At 41.9% G+C, this 15,631-nt stretch overlaps 1 protein-coding gene across 1 annotated transcript in view; it reads right to left on the bottom strand.

Moving 5' to 3' along the window:
- Positions 1-15,631, bottom strand: part of grin2aa (glutamate receptor, ionotropic, N-methyl D-aspartate 2A, a) — a gene marked incomplete at both ends in the record, with an annotated part of 132,630 nt that overhangs the window by 46,548 nt on the left and 70,451 nt on the right. Inside the window, 2 exons of the mRNA XM_080044704.1 lie at positions 3,481-3,909; positions 9,784-9,950. Coding sequence (XP_079900830.1) covers positions 3,481-3,909; positions 9,784-9,950 — 596 coding nt within the window. The remainder of the gene's footprint in view (positions 1-3,480; positions 3,910-9,783; positions 9,951-15,631) is intronic.

Genomic DNA, 15,631 nt, shown 5'->3' with positions numbered 1-15,631 from the left:
TATACGGGATGATTGTGTCTCCAATATTTCAGCTTTAAAAGCACTGTGGGAAAACCTGTCTCCTTTATGATAATCATGCATTTTTCTAATCTACTTATTAGGATTTATACATTCCCATGACAATAGCCTCAACATGTCGACAGTTACACACATGATCCTATATAGACACTTCTTTACACACTCATTTATTTCATGTGAGCACCCCTCCATACTGAATATTCCCCATCGGGTGAAATACACGACTATTTGTGAGATGGCATTCGTCACGAGTCACAGGAAGCCTGCAAAACAGAAATGTAAGTATGGCAAGGGGAATAATAAATATGTTCACAGACCAAATTAACAAGCGACAGTGCAGTAATGTTATATTTATGATCAGTGGAGGGACTGGCATGTTCATACACAGGGGAATCAATGTTTCCATGCTGTTAAATATATATATACTGTATATATCAAAAGGTTATGTTTCTAACTCTAGGGGAAAAAGAGACAAAGATTATAAGCAGTTGTGTACAATATATACACAAAGCTTGAGTGTTAGAATGTATATATTTAGTTCAAAAACGCAATGCTCTACTTAATAACTGCATATCGAATTCCCAGGTGAAGTGTGTAAGTAGGTGAATTGCAGTACACAGCTCAGATGACAAGTGCCCTGGGACTCAGTAGGCTACACTATGGGTGTGTGTGATGTGTATGTACGTACATGTGTTTCCTGAGTTCTGACCCTCATATATCAGGGCTAGAAACTGAAATTACCTGTCAGGACGAACTACAAGCACCACACCTTTTACACACACACGCAAACACACACGCACACTCACTCACACAAACATACATACATACACACACACACACACAAATAAGTGCTGCAGTCTTTTAAGGCAAACTGTTCACCACAGCACGGTGAGACATACACTGTATATCTGTCATGACAGCACATTCTTGTAGGGGGCAAGGGGGTATTTCTCTTGTTTCTATATTTCTAACGCACACACTCCCAAACACAGACACACACTCACAAACCCACACACGCCATATTTTATATGGAGTGCAAGTTGTCACAACATGGTCTGATTGCTGCACTGGCCAGAGTTCTTAGTTGGTCATTTGTCTCCTGTCTTTATTAATGTTTTTCATTTTATTTTTTTTCGATAACTGCAAAACAAATCCATCTTAGATGATGCGTAACTGTAGATTAATCATTTTGGCTGTGGCAGGCAAAGTGAGTGAGGTAAAAGCTAAACCTAACTGAAGGCCCACAATGCAAGCTACTTGTCACCAGAACGACACACTTTTATGTAATTGCATCACCATCCTCATCAAAACAAGTTAGTTTGTTTTCTTTCTATTGTGACATGTTTGGGCTCACTCGAGGACAGATGCAGCATCCATCCTATCACAATGTTGTCACACTTCACCGCTGAGTCTGAGAAGCAAAGAGACACACACACTTGCTGACATCTTGCTTTCAATAGGGCCCACTAAAAAATAACTAGGATACAATTTCTACTGTATTACACTACTACATACAGTCCATATGCCCACCATGCTGTGTGTGTGTGTGTGTGTGTGTGTATGTGTGTGTGTGTGTGTGTGTGTGTGTGTGTGTGTGTGTGTGTGTGTGTGTGTGTGTGTGTGTGTGTTTGTGTGCCATATCCCCTGACAGCCGTTGTCGGTCTAACAACTCACACTGGCCCGTCGCCTCGACCTAGCCTTGACCAATCGTGTTGCTCATGTCCTGGCCCCTGAAGCCCCGATTGGCTGAGCTCTCTCACCCACACCAAAGCCATCTGTGGCCACTCATCACCTGGGTAACAACCTGAGGCAGCAGAGCATGCTGGGAACAAAGTCTGCTGGCTCTGGATAATTCGGTAAGTTCTCATTTGCTGTATCTGTGTTTTCCTGACGAAAACGAGAGCAACGTTAGTGGGCAATTGGTATATAAAGTCCCATTGAGGTTATCACATGGGTTTACTGTTCTTGGACTTGAGTGCTCGTATCTCCCAAGCCCCCTTTAAACTACCCACCACAGTGCACAATGTAATTGGTTGAAATAGTGGAGGGACTCTCAAGATTGTAACCTCTCTTCAATACTGATGCAAGTTTCAGCAGCATATAAGGTGGACGGATAGGCATCCTGTGTTGTAACAGTAGCAATATAAGACAAAAGATTCCCAGGTAGATATATCGCCTACACTAAAATCTCGATTTAGTAAATTACCAGCAGTGTAGCAGAGGTAATTATCTGAACTTATGTGATCTTAAAGTGCCCTTGTTAAGGAACATTAAGTGCTTTAAATGCACCTGTTTTACTACTCTTTCTTTTGCCCCTCACTCTTCCGTTTTTTTCTTTGGACAGATATTTGATTTGTATACCAACTCTGGAGTTAATACTATGCCAACATTGAGGAGAGAATACATCTTACTGTTGTTGTTCCTTTAATGCTAATGTTATTTTAGCTTGATCCAAGACAAGAGCTAACTAAAGAATGGTGCTATGATTACCATGAAGACTTGGAACACACTGAATACATTTTCCCAGTATTCAGTTCCCTGGTTTTAGCATCTGAATCACATTTTCGATTTTTTTTTGTTTCACGGATATACCTTTTTGCAATCACATTTGGCCATTGTTTTACGCTTAAGATTTGTAATTTCACACTTTATTATTTAGGAAGAAGAAAAAAAAACAATATTGGGATGTAAATACAGGTTGTGGGTGTGTGTGTATGTGTATGTGTATGTGTATGTGTATGTGTATGTGTCTCTCCCTCCCCTGGCCAGATGGAAAGCCAGACAGAGCTGGCAAGACCTGCAACATCTCCCACTGGCGAGAGAAGGGGAGCAGGAGATAATGAAGGAGAGATGGAGGAGCACACGAGAGGAGGAACAGAAGGACTCATCAAGGAGCTCTTCAATTTTGGAGTGCACTCATTTGTCGCGGCTTCCCGCTGTTACCCCCGCTCTCAATCTCTTTCTTTCCCTGTTTCCTCACTGCGCTGAATTGCACACTCCCTCTCCGACTCCCATTCAACCCTTTCTCACTGTCTCTCTCTCTCTCTCTCCCTCTCTCTGACTACTACACCTCCTCCTTTTCTCCTGGCTTTAACGCTCCATCCCTTGGTCTTTTATCCAGTAATTGCATCATCCTTCAATCTCGATCCTTAACCGAGGCTTGGTGGAAACTTGGGTTGGAGTTTGTAATTACTGAGGACAAGGGTGAAAACAAACAGACTGGTGCCAAGAAGAGATCCATTCAAACACAATGACATATATATACACACACACACATTTCTATGGGCTATCCTGCTGTTTCTATTTCTATCTCCTCTTAACAGACACATACAGTAGCCTCCATTCACTGTATTTCTTCCTGATCATTACACATTACATGGACTGCAAACACACACAAACAAAAAAAAATAAAAAATCCCAAACAAACACACTACTCAATCCTCTTTTTTTAAGGCTACTCACTTGTGTAGGGCGCTGGGTGGGAGCTTGCTGGTCTTCTCCAGCTGACCATAGCAGGACCCTTTGGCCTCGGGGATGTCGCCGTACTCTTCCAACATGGCCGCCGCCGCCGACGTGATGATGCCCAGGCCGTCGCGGACCCGGGCCTCCAGCGGGTAGTCCCAGTCGTCGTAGGAGACGGAGATCATGCCCGGCGGGAAGGATTCGGGCGTGTAATCCGGGTTTCCCGTGGTCAGCGACGGCACGATCCAGATGTAGCCGAACCCGGTGAGGCCAAGCGAGCGGGCCTCTTCCAGGACGTAGACAGCCTCGTCTTTGGAGCAGTAGAGCAAGACCACGGGCGACTGCACCTTCTTCAGCATGATCTGAGAGCGGCTGTCCTCCTCCACCGCGTCCAGCACTATGACATTCTGCAGGTCCCAGCCCACGAAACTGCAAAAAAACAAAACAAAGCGGGATCAAATGAAGAGTACAGGAGTGAATTTTTTTTTTCAAGGAACTTTAAGTTTGTGTTCATTCTTGCACTCCCTTTTGGACAAAAGCGGTAGTGTGTTTTTTTTTTTTACTACGCCAGCTGTAGTTCCTGAGTGAGAGTACCCATGACGAAGGCATTAAGAAAAACAATATGAAAATAGCACTGATGGTCTTGTTTGAGGTAACATGTCATTTATGATCATCGGAGGGAAAATGAGACTGTTTCAGAAATATTCAAAAAGTTCCTCTTGGCGTCTTTGAAGGGGCAGAATGTCACTTGGATGTGTCAGAGAAGTGAACATTTTCCCATGCATATTCTCGTATATAGCTATAGCTGAAAAGTTACTGTTTCACTGTTGTTGTTGTTGTTGTTTACAGAATTAGGGATCACAGTTTTGAACAGGTTCCAGTCATACATTTGGTTCTAGGTGTTTCAAATTAATTTTGTTTTAAATTATGATGACGTGAATATGCAATACTAAACATGTACAGTACATGTAGAGTAAATGTATATACTGTAAACTATCTGCAGGTTCTGCAAATGGAAACAAATCTCCTTCCTCTGGAAATGCATAGTGCACCTTTAACTAATAGACTATTAACTTTGCTCAGGTGCTTGCAAGGGGGGACATAATTATCCATTATAATTAATATAATTGTTAAGTGCCACGTGAATGTTAATAGGCATAAAACGCTTACTGTCAGGGGGAACACATTACAGGCTAAATGGAATTCAAATGCTTAAGCTGCTGGTCCCGTATAATGATGCACAGCAGGTTCCAGCCAAAACAACTAAAGGGCAAGGACAGCAAACTTTGGCCTGTAAATGTGTGATGCAGTGGCTGTGGTCAATGTGCTTAATGGTGTGTATTGTATATGTTTATGTATATGATATAGCCTACACTATGTATATATTATGTAATACTGTATATACATATATATGTAGCAGATACATAGCCACCCTGTTAGCTCTAAGGGTTGGAAATCAGAAAATAGTGCAGCTATCAAACTCCGATTCTGTCACACATTTGGACAATAAAAAGGAGTTAAGATTGCATTCCTGCACAACCATGCGGCTGAAGACAGATGTTTTTACAAAGAGACTTTTCCTCCATGGAGGGTTGAAAGTGTAATGCTCTAAGCAACTGTGAAGAAATACAGATCTCCAAAGCAAATGTGTTAATCTGTGTTAGAAGTAAAAGGGGACTTTTAAAAAAGGTAGCACATTTAAAGTGTGTCTTTCTTTTTCTTTCTTTTTACATCTATTGGGACTGGCTATTATCATGTCCAAAGTGATAATAATCAGCATGCCCCAGGCTAAAGAGAAAGAGAAACAGAGGATATGGTAGGTACATTACGTCAGTAATTAAAGGGTAACTGCACCCCCTGTTTGAGCTACTGCACGATTTTGAAAAATGCTTTCAGACCATGGATTCTGAATTCCGTTTGAGAACCATTGTTTTTAAACATTCCGACATCAGCCGGCCGACTTTCGGGAGGGAGGGGGGCGCGCGGTGTCAGTGAAGGAGGGGTCTAGCTGCTAGTAGCTGTCACTCAGGAAGATCTGAATGACATGACTTCATTGAAATATCGAGTGACACAAAGTCTAACGGCACTATCGCTACACAGTGAGCTCATATGCCACACAGATGGGTCGTCTGAGGTGGAGGACTTTCTTATTCTAAATTGTTGGCGGGTGTTTCTATCGTAGTGTTAGGAGACCGAGTAGCGCAAGTGAACGAGCGGCAGTCTGTGTGTGTCTGTGTGTGAGCGAGGAGAGCGAGCGAGCGGTAGCGTGTGTCAATCAAGTGAAGTAGGCTAATGAACAAGTCCGGGTCCGTCTGTGTGTGTGTGTGTGTTATACAGTGTGAGATAATGCAGACACACTGCCGATAGAAGTGAAGTGTGTTAACGTTAACCCCCGAAATAACATCCTTGGAGGGATGGTATAACAGTAGTAGCTCATGGATCAGCCATGGACCTGTGAAGAGCGTGACCGGCTTTGCGGCGACGTGATGACGTACATTAAGTCAACATGTACGTCATTTTTCGAACCCAAAGGAAAAAGTTTTTTTCAAATCTTAGTAAAGTTCTAAAATGATTTACAATACAAAACATTTCTTAAATTGCCGATATTTAACATATTGCAATTTTTTTCAATATCAACACCAGCATATATGTGTTCCTTAACAACATAGTGATTTAATTCAGCTTCTATCTCAAAAAACAAGTAAAAGGGTGCAGTTACACTTTAAGGACATTTAAATTAAAATATCATAAACTAGTAGCACGCTATGATATCGGGAGTATAGGTCATTGATGGATGAGCTTGCAGAGGGAGTGATGCCCACACACACACACACACACACACACACACACACACACACACACACACACACACACACACACACACACACACACACACACACACACACACACACACACACACACACACACACACACACACACACACACACACACACACACACACACACGGTAGGGGAAGGAGAGAAGCAGTAAACCATTGTGCAAGAATCAGGAAGTGTAACATGAGAGTGATTGGGGACTTGCTGTCCTCGTCTCGCTGTCCATAGCGATAATGGTCTACAAGTCCCAGATGACAAAACTAGTAAAGACAGACAACGATACACAGAAACACATTACTAGAGAAAATGAGACAGAGACAGTAGGGCTAATAACAATTATGGGAGAATGTAATAATACTGTTGAAATATATAAATAAGGTTTAAAAGATTGTGCAGTTGCGGATAGTGATTTTTGACCGTCAGCATTCTCAAACACTTAGGATGAAACGTGAGTCATTTTAGCGAACATGTAACGTGACAATGTCTCACAACAGTGCCCATCCAAAAAACCAAGCTCGCTGTCTTATTTTAATCTGCAGATTATACTGACAGGCAGACCACCTACCTGCCTGCATTCATCATCTCCAGCCTACGTCTGTCCCCATATCACATCCTGCTGTATTTTTGTGTTGCCCCACAGCACGTACTAACATTTGTCCCACAGTCAAAGACAGCCTGCACTCACTGAAGTTGACTGGTTCAATTTCCCCCGCTGTGAGTGATGGGAGTTTCATCGTATTAAAACGGTCTCTCTCCACGACTGAGTCACTTTGAAACAGCTGGATTGTGACAGGGGGGAATGGACAATGGGTAATTACAGGTAATATGGCCTGTTATTTCCTCGTTTCATAAATGATTAATAATTTGTTGTGGCTATTCTTTTTACATTGAGGTCAACAACACTTCTGGACGGTACCGATATATTGACACTGGTAATGTTTACAAATGCCACAGGGCTATTTCCAACTAAAGTATTGTAAAAACATTTATATGAATAGATATTGATTAAGAATAGCAAATGGCTATCCAAAGCTGCATTAAAACAAGGGGCTTGGACTTGTTTAAGGCCGGAAGGGAAAACAGTTAGCACAAGATTACCTGTTTGTTGTCTCCCCAAACCTAAATATAAAATGTTTGTTTAGATTAGATTCATTGTGAATGTAGACCGATTTTAGTGGCTCATGCTTTCCTTGGTAATTGAAAGTAACCACATTCTAAATCTTATTCTATCAGCCGTATATCTACATGTTGCCACGGTATTATTATAATACTTGTAACCAGCGGTATACTGGAAGTTTTTGAGCAGCCGTTTGGCTTGACACAAAGAGTAACTGCTAATGAAAGGGACCCTTCTCAGCCAGGCTTTTAATATATATCATGGGTGCAGGGACCAGCCCTCGCCAACACCTCAATGCTGCTGAACATGCATCATTAATTTGACTTTTTTTTTTTTTTTAAATGATGGCCTGCAGTTCCCTTCAGCAGTTTTTTTCTCCTCCTCTACAGCATCCGTCAAAATGACCTAAAGGTGCGGCAAACAGCCAAACTGCGCGCCTAGTAAACCTACCCTGTCATCATCTTCATTCTTTTTTTTTGGAGGGGGCGGCAATGCTGATGAAATCCGTTTTTGCTGGCTGTCTTAAAGTACATGCCGTATTAGTGGAGGAGATTGAAAAATACCAGACTTGGAAAAAAAAAACACTTTGCGCAGTAACTCTTCTAGAAAGTAAAAAGCCTTTCTCTGTGGAGATGTGCAGCGATAATGGAGAAGATTACAGACAAATTGGGGAAATGGGGCTTGGAGAAATGCCCGGGCAAGAAGCAATCTTAACTCATTTTAGGAAAAGAAAAAAAAATACACCTGCAGTGCTGGTTTACCTTAGTGCCAGCTGTTGGCATCCTTTAAGATTATTTTTATTTGATACGTAATATAACCATACTTTTTTATTGGACCTCCGGGAAAGGGAGTTTATGTTTTATTCAGTATATTGTCTCATATGGTTTAGATCTTTAGCGAAGCTCGTGGCATGGCTCCAGGGATGTCCGAGACTCATATCTCAATATCTACTTGATGGATTGGCACTTTGTACAGATATTCATAGTCTACGTCCTTTCTGACTATGTTGATTCCGACAATTCCTGTAGCGGTGTAATATTGTAGTTCTGAGACAAAGGTTTCATCCAGAACCAGTTTAAGACACATTACCTGCTAAACTAATACAAACTAGCATCACCATCTGCCTCTGATGTACTTCCTGTTAAGCACCAATAGGCAAATATTAGCATGCTATCACATGGTCAACACTATACCAGCAGAGCATTAACATGTTAGGATTGTCATTGTGAGCATGGTAGTGTGACAATATTAGCATTTAGCCCGGCGCTGTTTCTAGATATAACCTTACAGGGAAAGTAGCATGGCTGTATAAGCTTTTAGTCTTTTAAGTTTGATCACAATGACACTGGCAGTTTCATTGACATGAATACTTGCTTTTGAGGAATAGACTATCCATTTTGAGCAAGTGACGTACTTTTGCAGGTTATCCACTAGATTTTGCAGTTTTTGCACTAATTGTTCAGAGAAATGCACTAACTGCTGTGCAAATGTTAATAGTGATGTGAGAAAAGCACCAAAGCGACTGAGAAAAACTGTAATAGTAATCAGATACACTATCTAAGAGAACTTGGCTGGCATGGGGCGAAAACCGGTTTCGAGGTATGCCGCGGTATGAAAAAGGTTTCAATACCGCCATTATCTCTGTCATAGCGTTCTAAGGTACTAGAACACACAGGATGTTAACATACAAGTTTATACATCTTCAGAATAGTCTTGCATCACAACCACTTTTACTAGACGAGATATGTGTAGAAAGTGAACGTGTCTCTAAAAAACCTTGTGAAGCTGCTCACTTAAAAAGGACTGCTTATATTTCTATTCTCTTTTGAATCATTCAATTATTGTTGTCATACCAGTTAATTCATGAACAGAATAGTCTATCTGTTTTAAAGAAATAAAAAAGATTCTTTTCAGGCAGACACCTCAAATGAACTCCTATGAGAGCTATAATAGCAATACAGTGATACCGTGAAAACCGTGGTATTTTTGCTTATAAGGTTATCATACAGGGCGGCAGTGGCGAAGTGGGCAGGGAGGTCGCCTCTGGAGTGCAGGGTCAGAGGTTCGATCCCCCGCCTACCCGCCACATGTCGAAGTGTCCTTGGGCAAGACATTGAACCCGATAGTTAGCTTGCACCCTGTGTGGTAGCTGCTGCTATCGGTGTATGAATGTGAGTGTGATTGGGTGAATGTGTACAAAACAATGTAAAGCGCTTTGAGTCTGTGAAAAACCAGGGAAAAGCGCTATATTAGTGGAGTCCATTTACCATTTACAGTGAGTCAGAATACCATACTGGCCTACCATGCCTACACAGAACAGTAATGAAACAGGTGTCTACTTGAGCCCACCTGTTGTCCACGGTGGTTTTGAGGATGTTGATGAACTCCTGGTAGCCGGGGAACTTTGAGGTGACGATGGAGAAGATGTGCCAGTCGTACTCCTCCATGATATTCAGCATCAACAGCGCCTCCTGTTGGATGGAGGCCCCGAACTGAAAGAACGTCGACTTTACGTCCTGATAGATAGATAGATAGATAGATAGATAGATAGATAGATAGATAGATAGATAGATAGATAGATAGATAGATAGATAGATAGATAGATAGATAGATAGATAGATAGATAGATAGATAGATAGATAGATAGATAGATAGATAGATAGATAGAAGGCAGGAAAGAGAGAGGGATGGAGAGAGAGAGGGAGAGATTTAGTTGAGGATACTTTTTTCAGAAATATCAATCAACTACAGAGCATTTCATCGTTGGCAGAAGATGTGCACGCAGACACTCTCTCACACAAACACAGACACAGACACACACACAGTTTGAAAGAGAGAGAGAGTGTGTGTGTGTGTGTGTGTGTGTGTGTGAGAGAGGGGAGGGGTAGAAGATATTTAGTTGAGGATTTTTTTTATTTATTTATTTTTTTACTTGATTTCTTAGTCCACCAGCTAATTTAAACTGCATCTCAGAATTATCAATTTACAACAGAGCATTTAAACTTTGGCACAAGGTGATCTCACTGACACACACACACACACACGCACACACACACACACACGCACACACACACACACACACACACACACACACACACACACACACACACACACACACACACACACACACACACACACACACACACACACACACACACACACACACACACACACACACACAGTAATAAGATTCCCCTGGAGGGAATATATGGATGGGGGGGGAACTCAGGAACAATTCAATTAAGCCACAAATTGGATTGGTGCGGTACAGGGGAAGGCTGCAGAACTCTATGGGCCTGGGTTCGGGTTACATTCAGTCCAGAGTCACACTTATCCACTCCATTAAAGCTGACTCAGAAGTATGTGCCACTTAATTCAAGCAAGCCCCAGACATGGAACTTGGACAGAGGAGCAGACAAGCGCTATAACAGGTGGACAAATGAACTCTATTCAATTCATGTTGGAGGTTTTGGTTTACGACTCGTTATGGTGCGGGCTATTAAATGAACTCAGGGGAAATGATTCAAAATGAATTGTGATGAACGGTTGAGGAAGACGAAAAATAGTGAGCAGCTGCAGCATCACGAAATGTATGGAGTGCCAACGCGTCACCTTGTCTTTGGTTGTTTGCTGCAATGATTTGTTGTGTGTGTGGATTTCTGTTACCTTGAGATGTCAGGGAGTTCACACATGGCTTATCTTGACAGCCCTTGTCTTTTGCACTCTAATTATGATAGACTTCGAGTTGGCACCCGTGTGTGTGTGTGTGTGTGTGTGTGTGTGTGTGTGTGTGTGTGTGTGTGTGTGTGTGTGTGTGTGTGTGTGTGTGTGTGTGTGTGAACCTGACAGCTGGAGAGAGAGAGAGTGACAGGAAAAAAGAACTAGGGCTAATAGACGCAGAACACAAGGTTGAAGCGAGAAAATACGATACAATTGAGGGGAAAAAAGAGATTCTGCCCGATGCCACTTTGTGAGATCACACCTGCTCTTAAAATGGCACTTAAAGCAACAGCAACACACGTACATGCATGTGACGTGCTACATGTACACACTGTCTGCCGCATCCACAGTCGGTGTGTAAGTCGAGAAAAATTTAAAAATAACAAAGTGTGTAAGTTGGTGTGTGCCATGAAGCAATGACTGTAATGCAAGGGACAACCGTGCAATGCAGTGCAATGTCACACTGCAATCCTACAGTATATAAGCTTAGTATATAAGTCAAGTTGGAAACACTTATGGAGGCATAGTGTCCAGAGGCCTATGATCCCAGTGGAAAAATAGCCAGAAAAAGTTATTATTAGCATATAAGGTAGTTCCAGCTACATTGATGTATAGTTACGCAATTGTGGCCTTATTTAGTAATGTACACAATGGGCAACATATTTGGATAAATCTTGCTCATCTGCATTTTCAATCTCTTCATATAAGTGGTGTGGCAGTATAACACTGTTAATAGTATATACTGACTTTCCAATTGAATGATTTCTATTTGATTTAAATCTTTAATTTTTTCTTCTAAGTCAGTTATATACATTAATAGTGGCCTAGTGACTGGTCTGCTGGTTCATTACCTTATACAGCTATTTTCCTGTAGAAAGAGATACATTTTTAAGACACGGAGGAGGTTTAATACAACTGAGTGAAGAGAGCGTCAAGGGGGGGATGAAAATAGATGCAAATAGAGCGCATGCAGGGACTGAGTGTAGTGGATTGTATCTGCATCTGTAACCATATCAGTGCACTGTATATAATCCCATCTCCACATGCATGGCCTAGCATTATCCCTTTTCCACTGGGCTGATGGCCTTGGTATAATGTGGGCATTCAACGTTTGCATTATTTGTGTGAGCGTGGGTGTGTGTCTTTTCGCCCCTATATCAACACTCTTGAGTGGTCTTTAATGCTAGTGTATCTGACGGCGAGGTCGCGCACTCGATACTCGCACTCAAGTGCTCTTCAGAGGCCCCCTTTGTGTAACCCTGTGTGTGAAAATGTGTGTGTGTGTGTGTCTGCGCGTGCGTGCGTGCGTGCGTGCGTGCGTGTGTGTGTGTGTGTGTGTGTGTGTGTGTGTGTGTGTGTGTGTGTGTGTGTGCGTTTTAATGGGGTAAAAACTGCAGCAATGCTTGAGCATGGTGGGACAGGAGGGAGGTCATGCTTTAAGACGTGTCACCTCCTGTCTTCATCACAACAGCGGCTGATACTCCCACACTTTGCTGCAATATACAGGAGGGGATTGTGATGAGCCCAGGGCCAGCCATGGAATACACAGAATAGAATATACAGCGGCGGATGTGTATGTGACTATGTATGAAATCATATAAGGAATATTGTTTGTAATTTTCTTTTTTGTCTAAATACATTTAAGTACTGACATAGCCACCTGCCACCTGTCAACGAAACAGTTTCCGATTCTATTGACAAACTATTTATTTGTCTGTTCAGCCAGTACTAGGTAATGCTAAATCTAAATATGAAACATAATTATTTATTATTATTATTATTATGTTAATTGAATTTAAAATTGCATTTTCGCTAAGGTTTATAGGGGTGAGGGTCGTTTTTTAAATCTTCTAGGTAGGTATGACAAACTGGGTATCCCTGGAAAGCGACAATACAATATTACCAAAGGCAATATGTATGCGAAATGGACTGTGCAAAAGCTTGAAAAATCGCTTGCTGTGAATAATCTCCACGGAATTCAGTTCCAATACGAGTTTGCCAATGTTTCTTATCTGTAATGAGTGAGTGAGTGGTAGTGTGTGTTTGTAGGAATGTGTCTTTAACTGCTTGGGTGCATCTCAAAAGGACTCAAGCTCCAGAAACCCACAGGGGAAGGGAAGCAACAAATCTACCATGGAAATACACACACATCTACTTTCACTGAAAAAAAAGATTGCTCTTTTGTGCGTCTCTAAATGAAACTGGTCACACACTTGTTTCTCATGTTTACTGCCACACCTCAAGTAGAAGATTTGGTTTAGTTCTGGCTGAATATTTCTCATTTTACAGGCATGAACCGAAACACTGCTTGGAATGAAAGTCTGGTAAGCTAAGCTGCAAGATTCTGTACCCTCCAAAAACGTGGGCAGTGTTCGCGATGGCATAACCTATAATTCTAAAACCGGAGGGGGGGAGGGGGGGGGACTCCTGTGAACACTGGACTAAAGCAGACTCTTAGGTATTGACATCAAACAGCGGAATAAAGCCTCCTCACCTATCTTTTACTCTCGCTCTCCAACTGAGGAAGAGAAAGACAACCACACCTTCAAGCCTGTGTCTGTCATCTCATGTCTCTCTGTTGTTCACATTTCTCCAGCAGAAATATAAATGTTGCTGGATAATCATGAAGCTGTGTATATACTGTTTATAATGCATATATACTGCATATAATGTATATATACTGTTTGTGTATATCTTCACAACGCCCAACTGTGTGCTCCCTTATTAAAGTTCATAATCTTGTTGTGTTAATTTAATGAGAAAGAAAGAGAAAAATAGATAGAGGCAATGAGACAAAAACTAATGAAGAACAGATAATCAAAATAGAAGATGGAATGAAAAATGAACACAAAGACAGAGGATCAGAACATGATAAAGAAATATTGACTTAAGCTTAAGCACAAAGGGAAAGAAAATGAACCAGAGTGGCAGGTAGAAGAAGTTTCACAAACATATACACATTGAGGGAGGTAACTATGCAGTGCAGACAGTTAAAAAAAAGAGGAGAGGATGGATAGAGCGGTGGAGAAGAGACTCCCGGAGTGACTAAGCGGCGTATGATTGTCTCTAATTGGGACGGCTCGCAATCCGTGACATCAGAAAACAGCCAATCACATCCTCTTATTTCACCCCTGTCAAAGTGTGACATGTCTCTTCTATACCAACCACACCTCGAGCCACAGGTCCCCACCACACACACACACACACACACACACGTATATAAAGACACAGGCGCGCGTCACAGACAACACACTCTGTCGTTTTCACAGCTCCTTCCCCTCTCTCGCTCCGTCTATCACATTCACGGTCTCCCACTTTCAAATATCCCATTCTGTTGCATGCACACGAGCAAGGGGCACACACACAAACAAAACACCCACACACACACACACACACACACACACACACACACACACACAAACAGACACACACACACACACACACACCTGTCTCCCGGGGCAGGACAGTGTGTCGAAGTTGAGATAGAGGGGGGTTATAAATAGTAGTCCTCATATCCTCTGCTGCTGATAGCATCATGCACTGTCTGGTCGGAGGACACACACACACTGATGTGTGCCTACAAAATTGTCTTGTGAGGAGGTACAACCTCACCAAGATAAAGGCCTGATACTGATAGTACACACACCATGCATGTCAAAACCTCCCATTCGTCATAGGATTTCACGTACATCCGTGTAAAATCCTATATCGGCCACAGATAGACCCCCTTTCCCCCCCTGCTGGCTTTAACAGCTCTGCAGTGGCCACTTGAGGAGAAAGATGCCGATATGACAGAAATTCCTCGGTGGCCAGTTGCTAAATATAAACAGACAGGCATAAAAATAGCTGCAGCAAAACACAAAGAGAAAAATGTCTGTGGAAAACAAAGCGGAATTGCCAAGCAGACGGCAATCGCCATACGGAGAGAGTCACTCGAGCCAAAACCACAGAAAAAAATAACACAGTTTTCCTAGGAACTGAATGAAAAAAAATAGCTGATTACTGTACACGGCTTTACCAGACTGAGGCTCACTGTTTGTTCAATATGTTCTGACAAGCAAATCACAGAAATACAGAACTCCATTCAGCGAAAGGCGGAGTTCAACAATAATAGCATTTTGTTTGCAGATATTACATTGTACGGTTGTAGATAGATTCAAAAATAAAAGGTCTATATAGACTTCAAAAAGCTTCCACTCACCGAAGTGTAAAGTTGGCCTGTGTATCGTTGGCTACTACTGTATGTGCAGGACAATATGAAAGGTGGTGTCTAAAATCACATCTACAAATTAGATCATTTACATATTGATTCTGGCTTTACAGCTTGGTCAGATTTTTTGTTTTAAAACCATCCTTATTTTCAACATTTTATTATGGAGACTTCAGGCCAAAAACCAGGTCTACAGTGTTTCTGGATTGGCACTGACACAATATCAGATACACTGGTTCCAAACAGACTCGCCAAGTGTATAGGAAA

Source organism: Ammodytes marinus (genome assembly GCF_949987685.1).
Source record: "Ammodytes marinus genome assembly, chromosome: 16".
NCBI classification, from domain to species: domain Eukaryota; kingdom Metazoa; phylum Chordata; class Actinopteri; order Uranoscopiformes; family Ammodytidae; genus Ammodytes; species Ammodytes marinus.
Note: the sequence above shows the minus strand (reverse complement) of the source record. Positions and strands in the feature narration are given on the sequence as shown.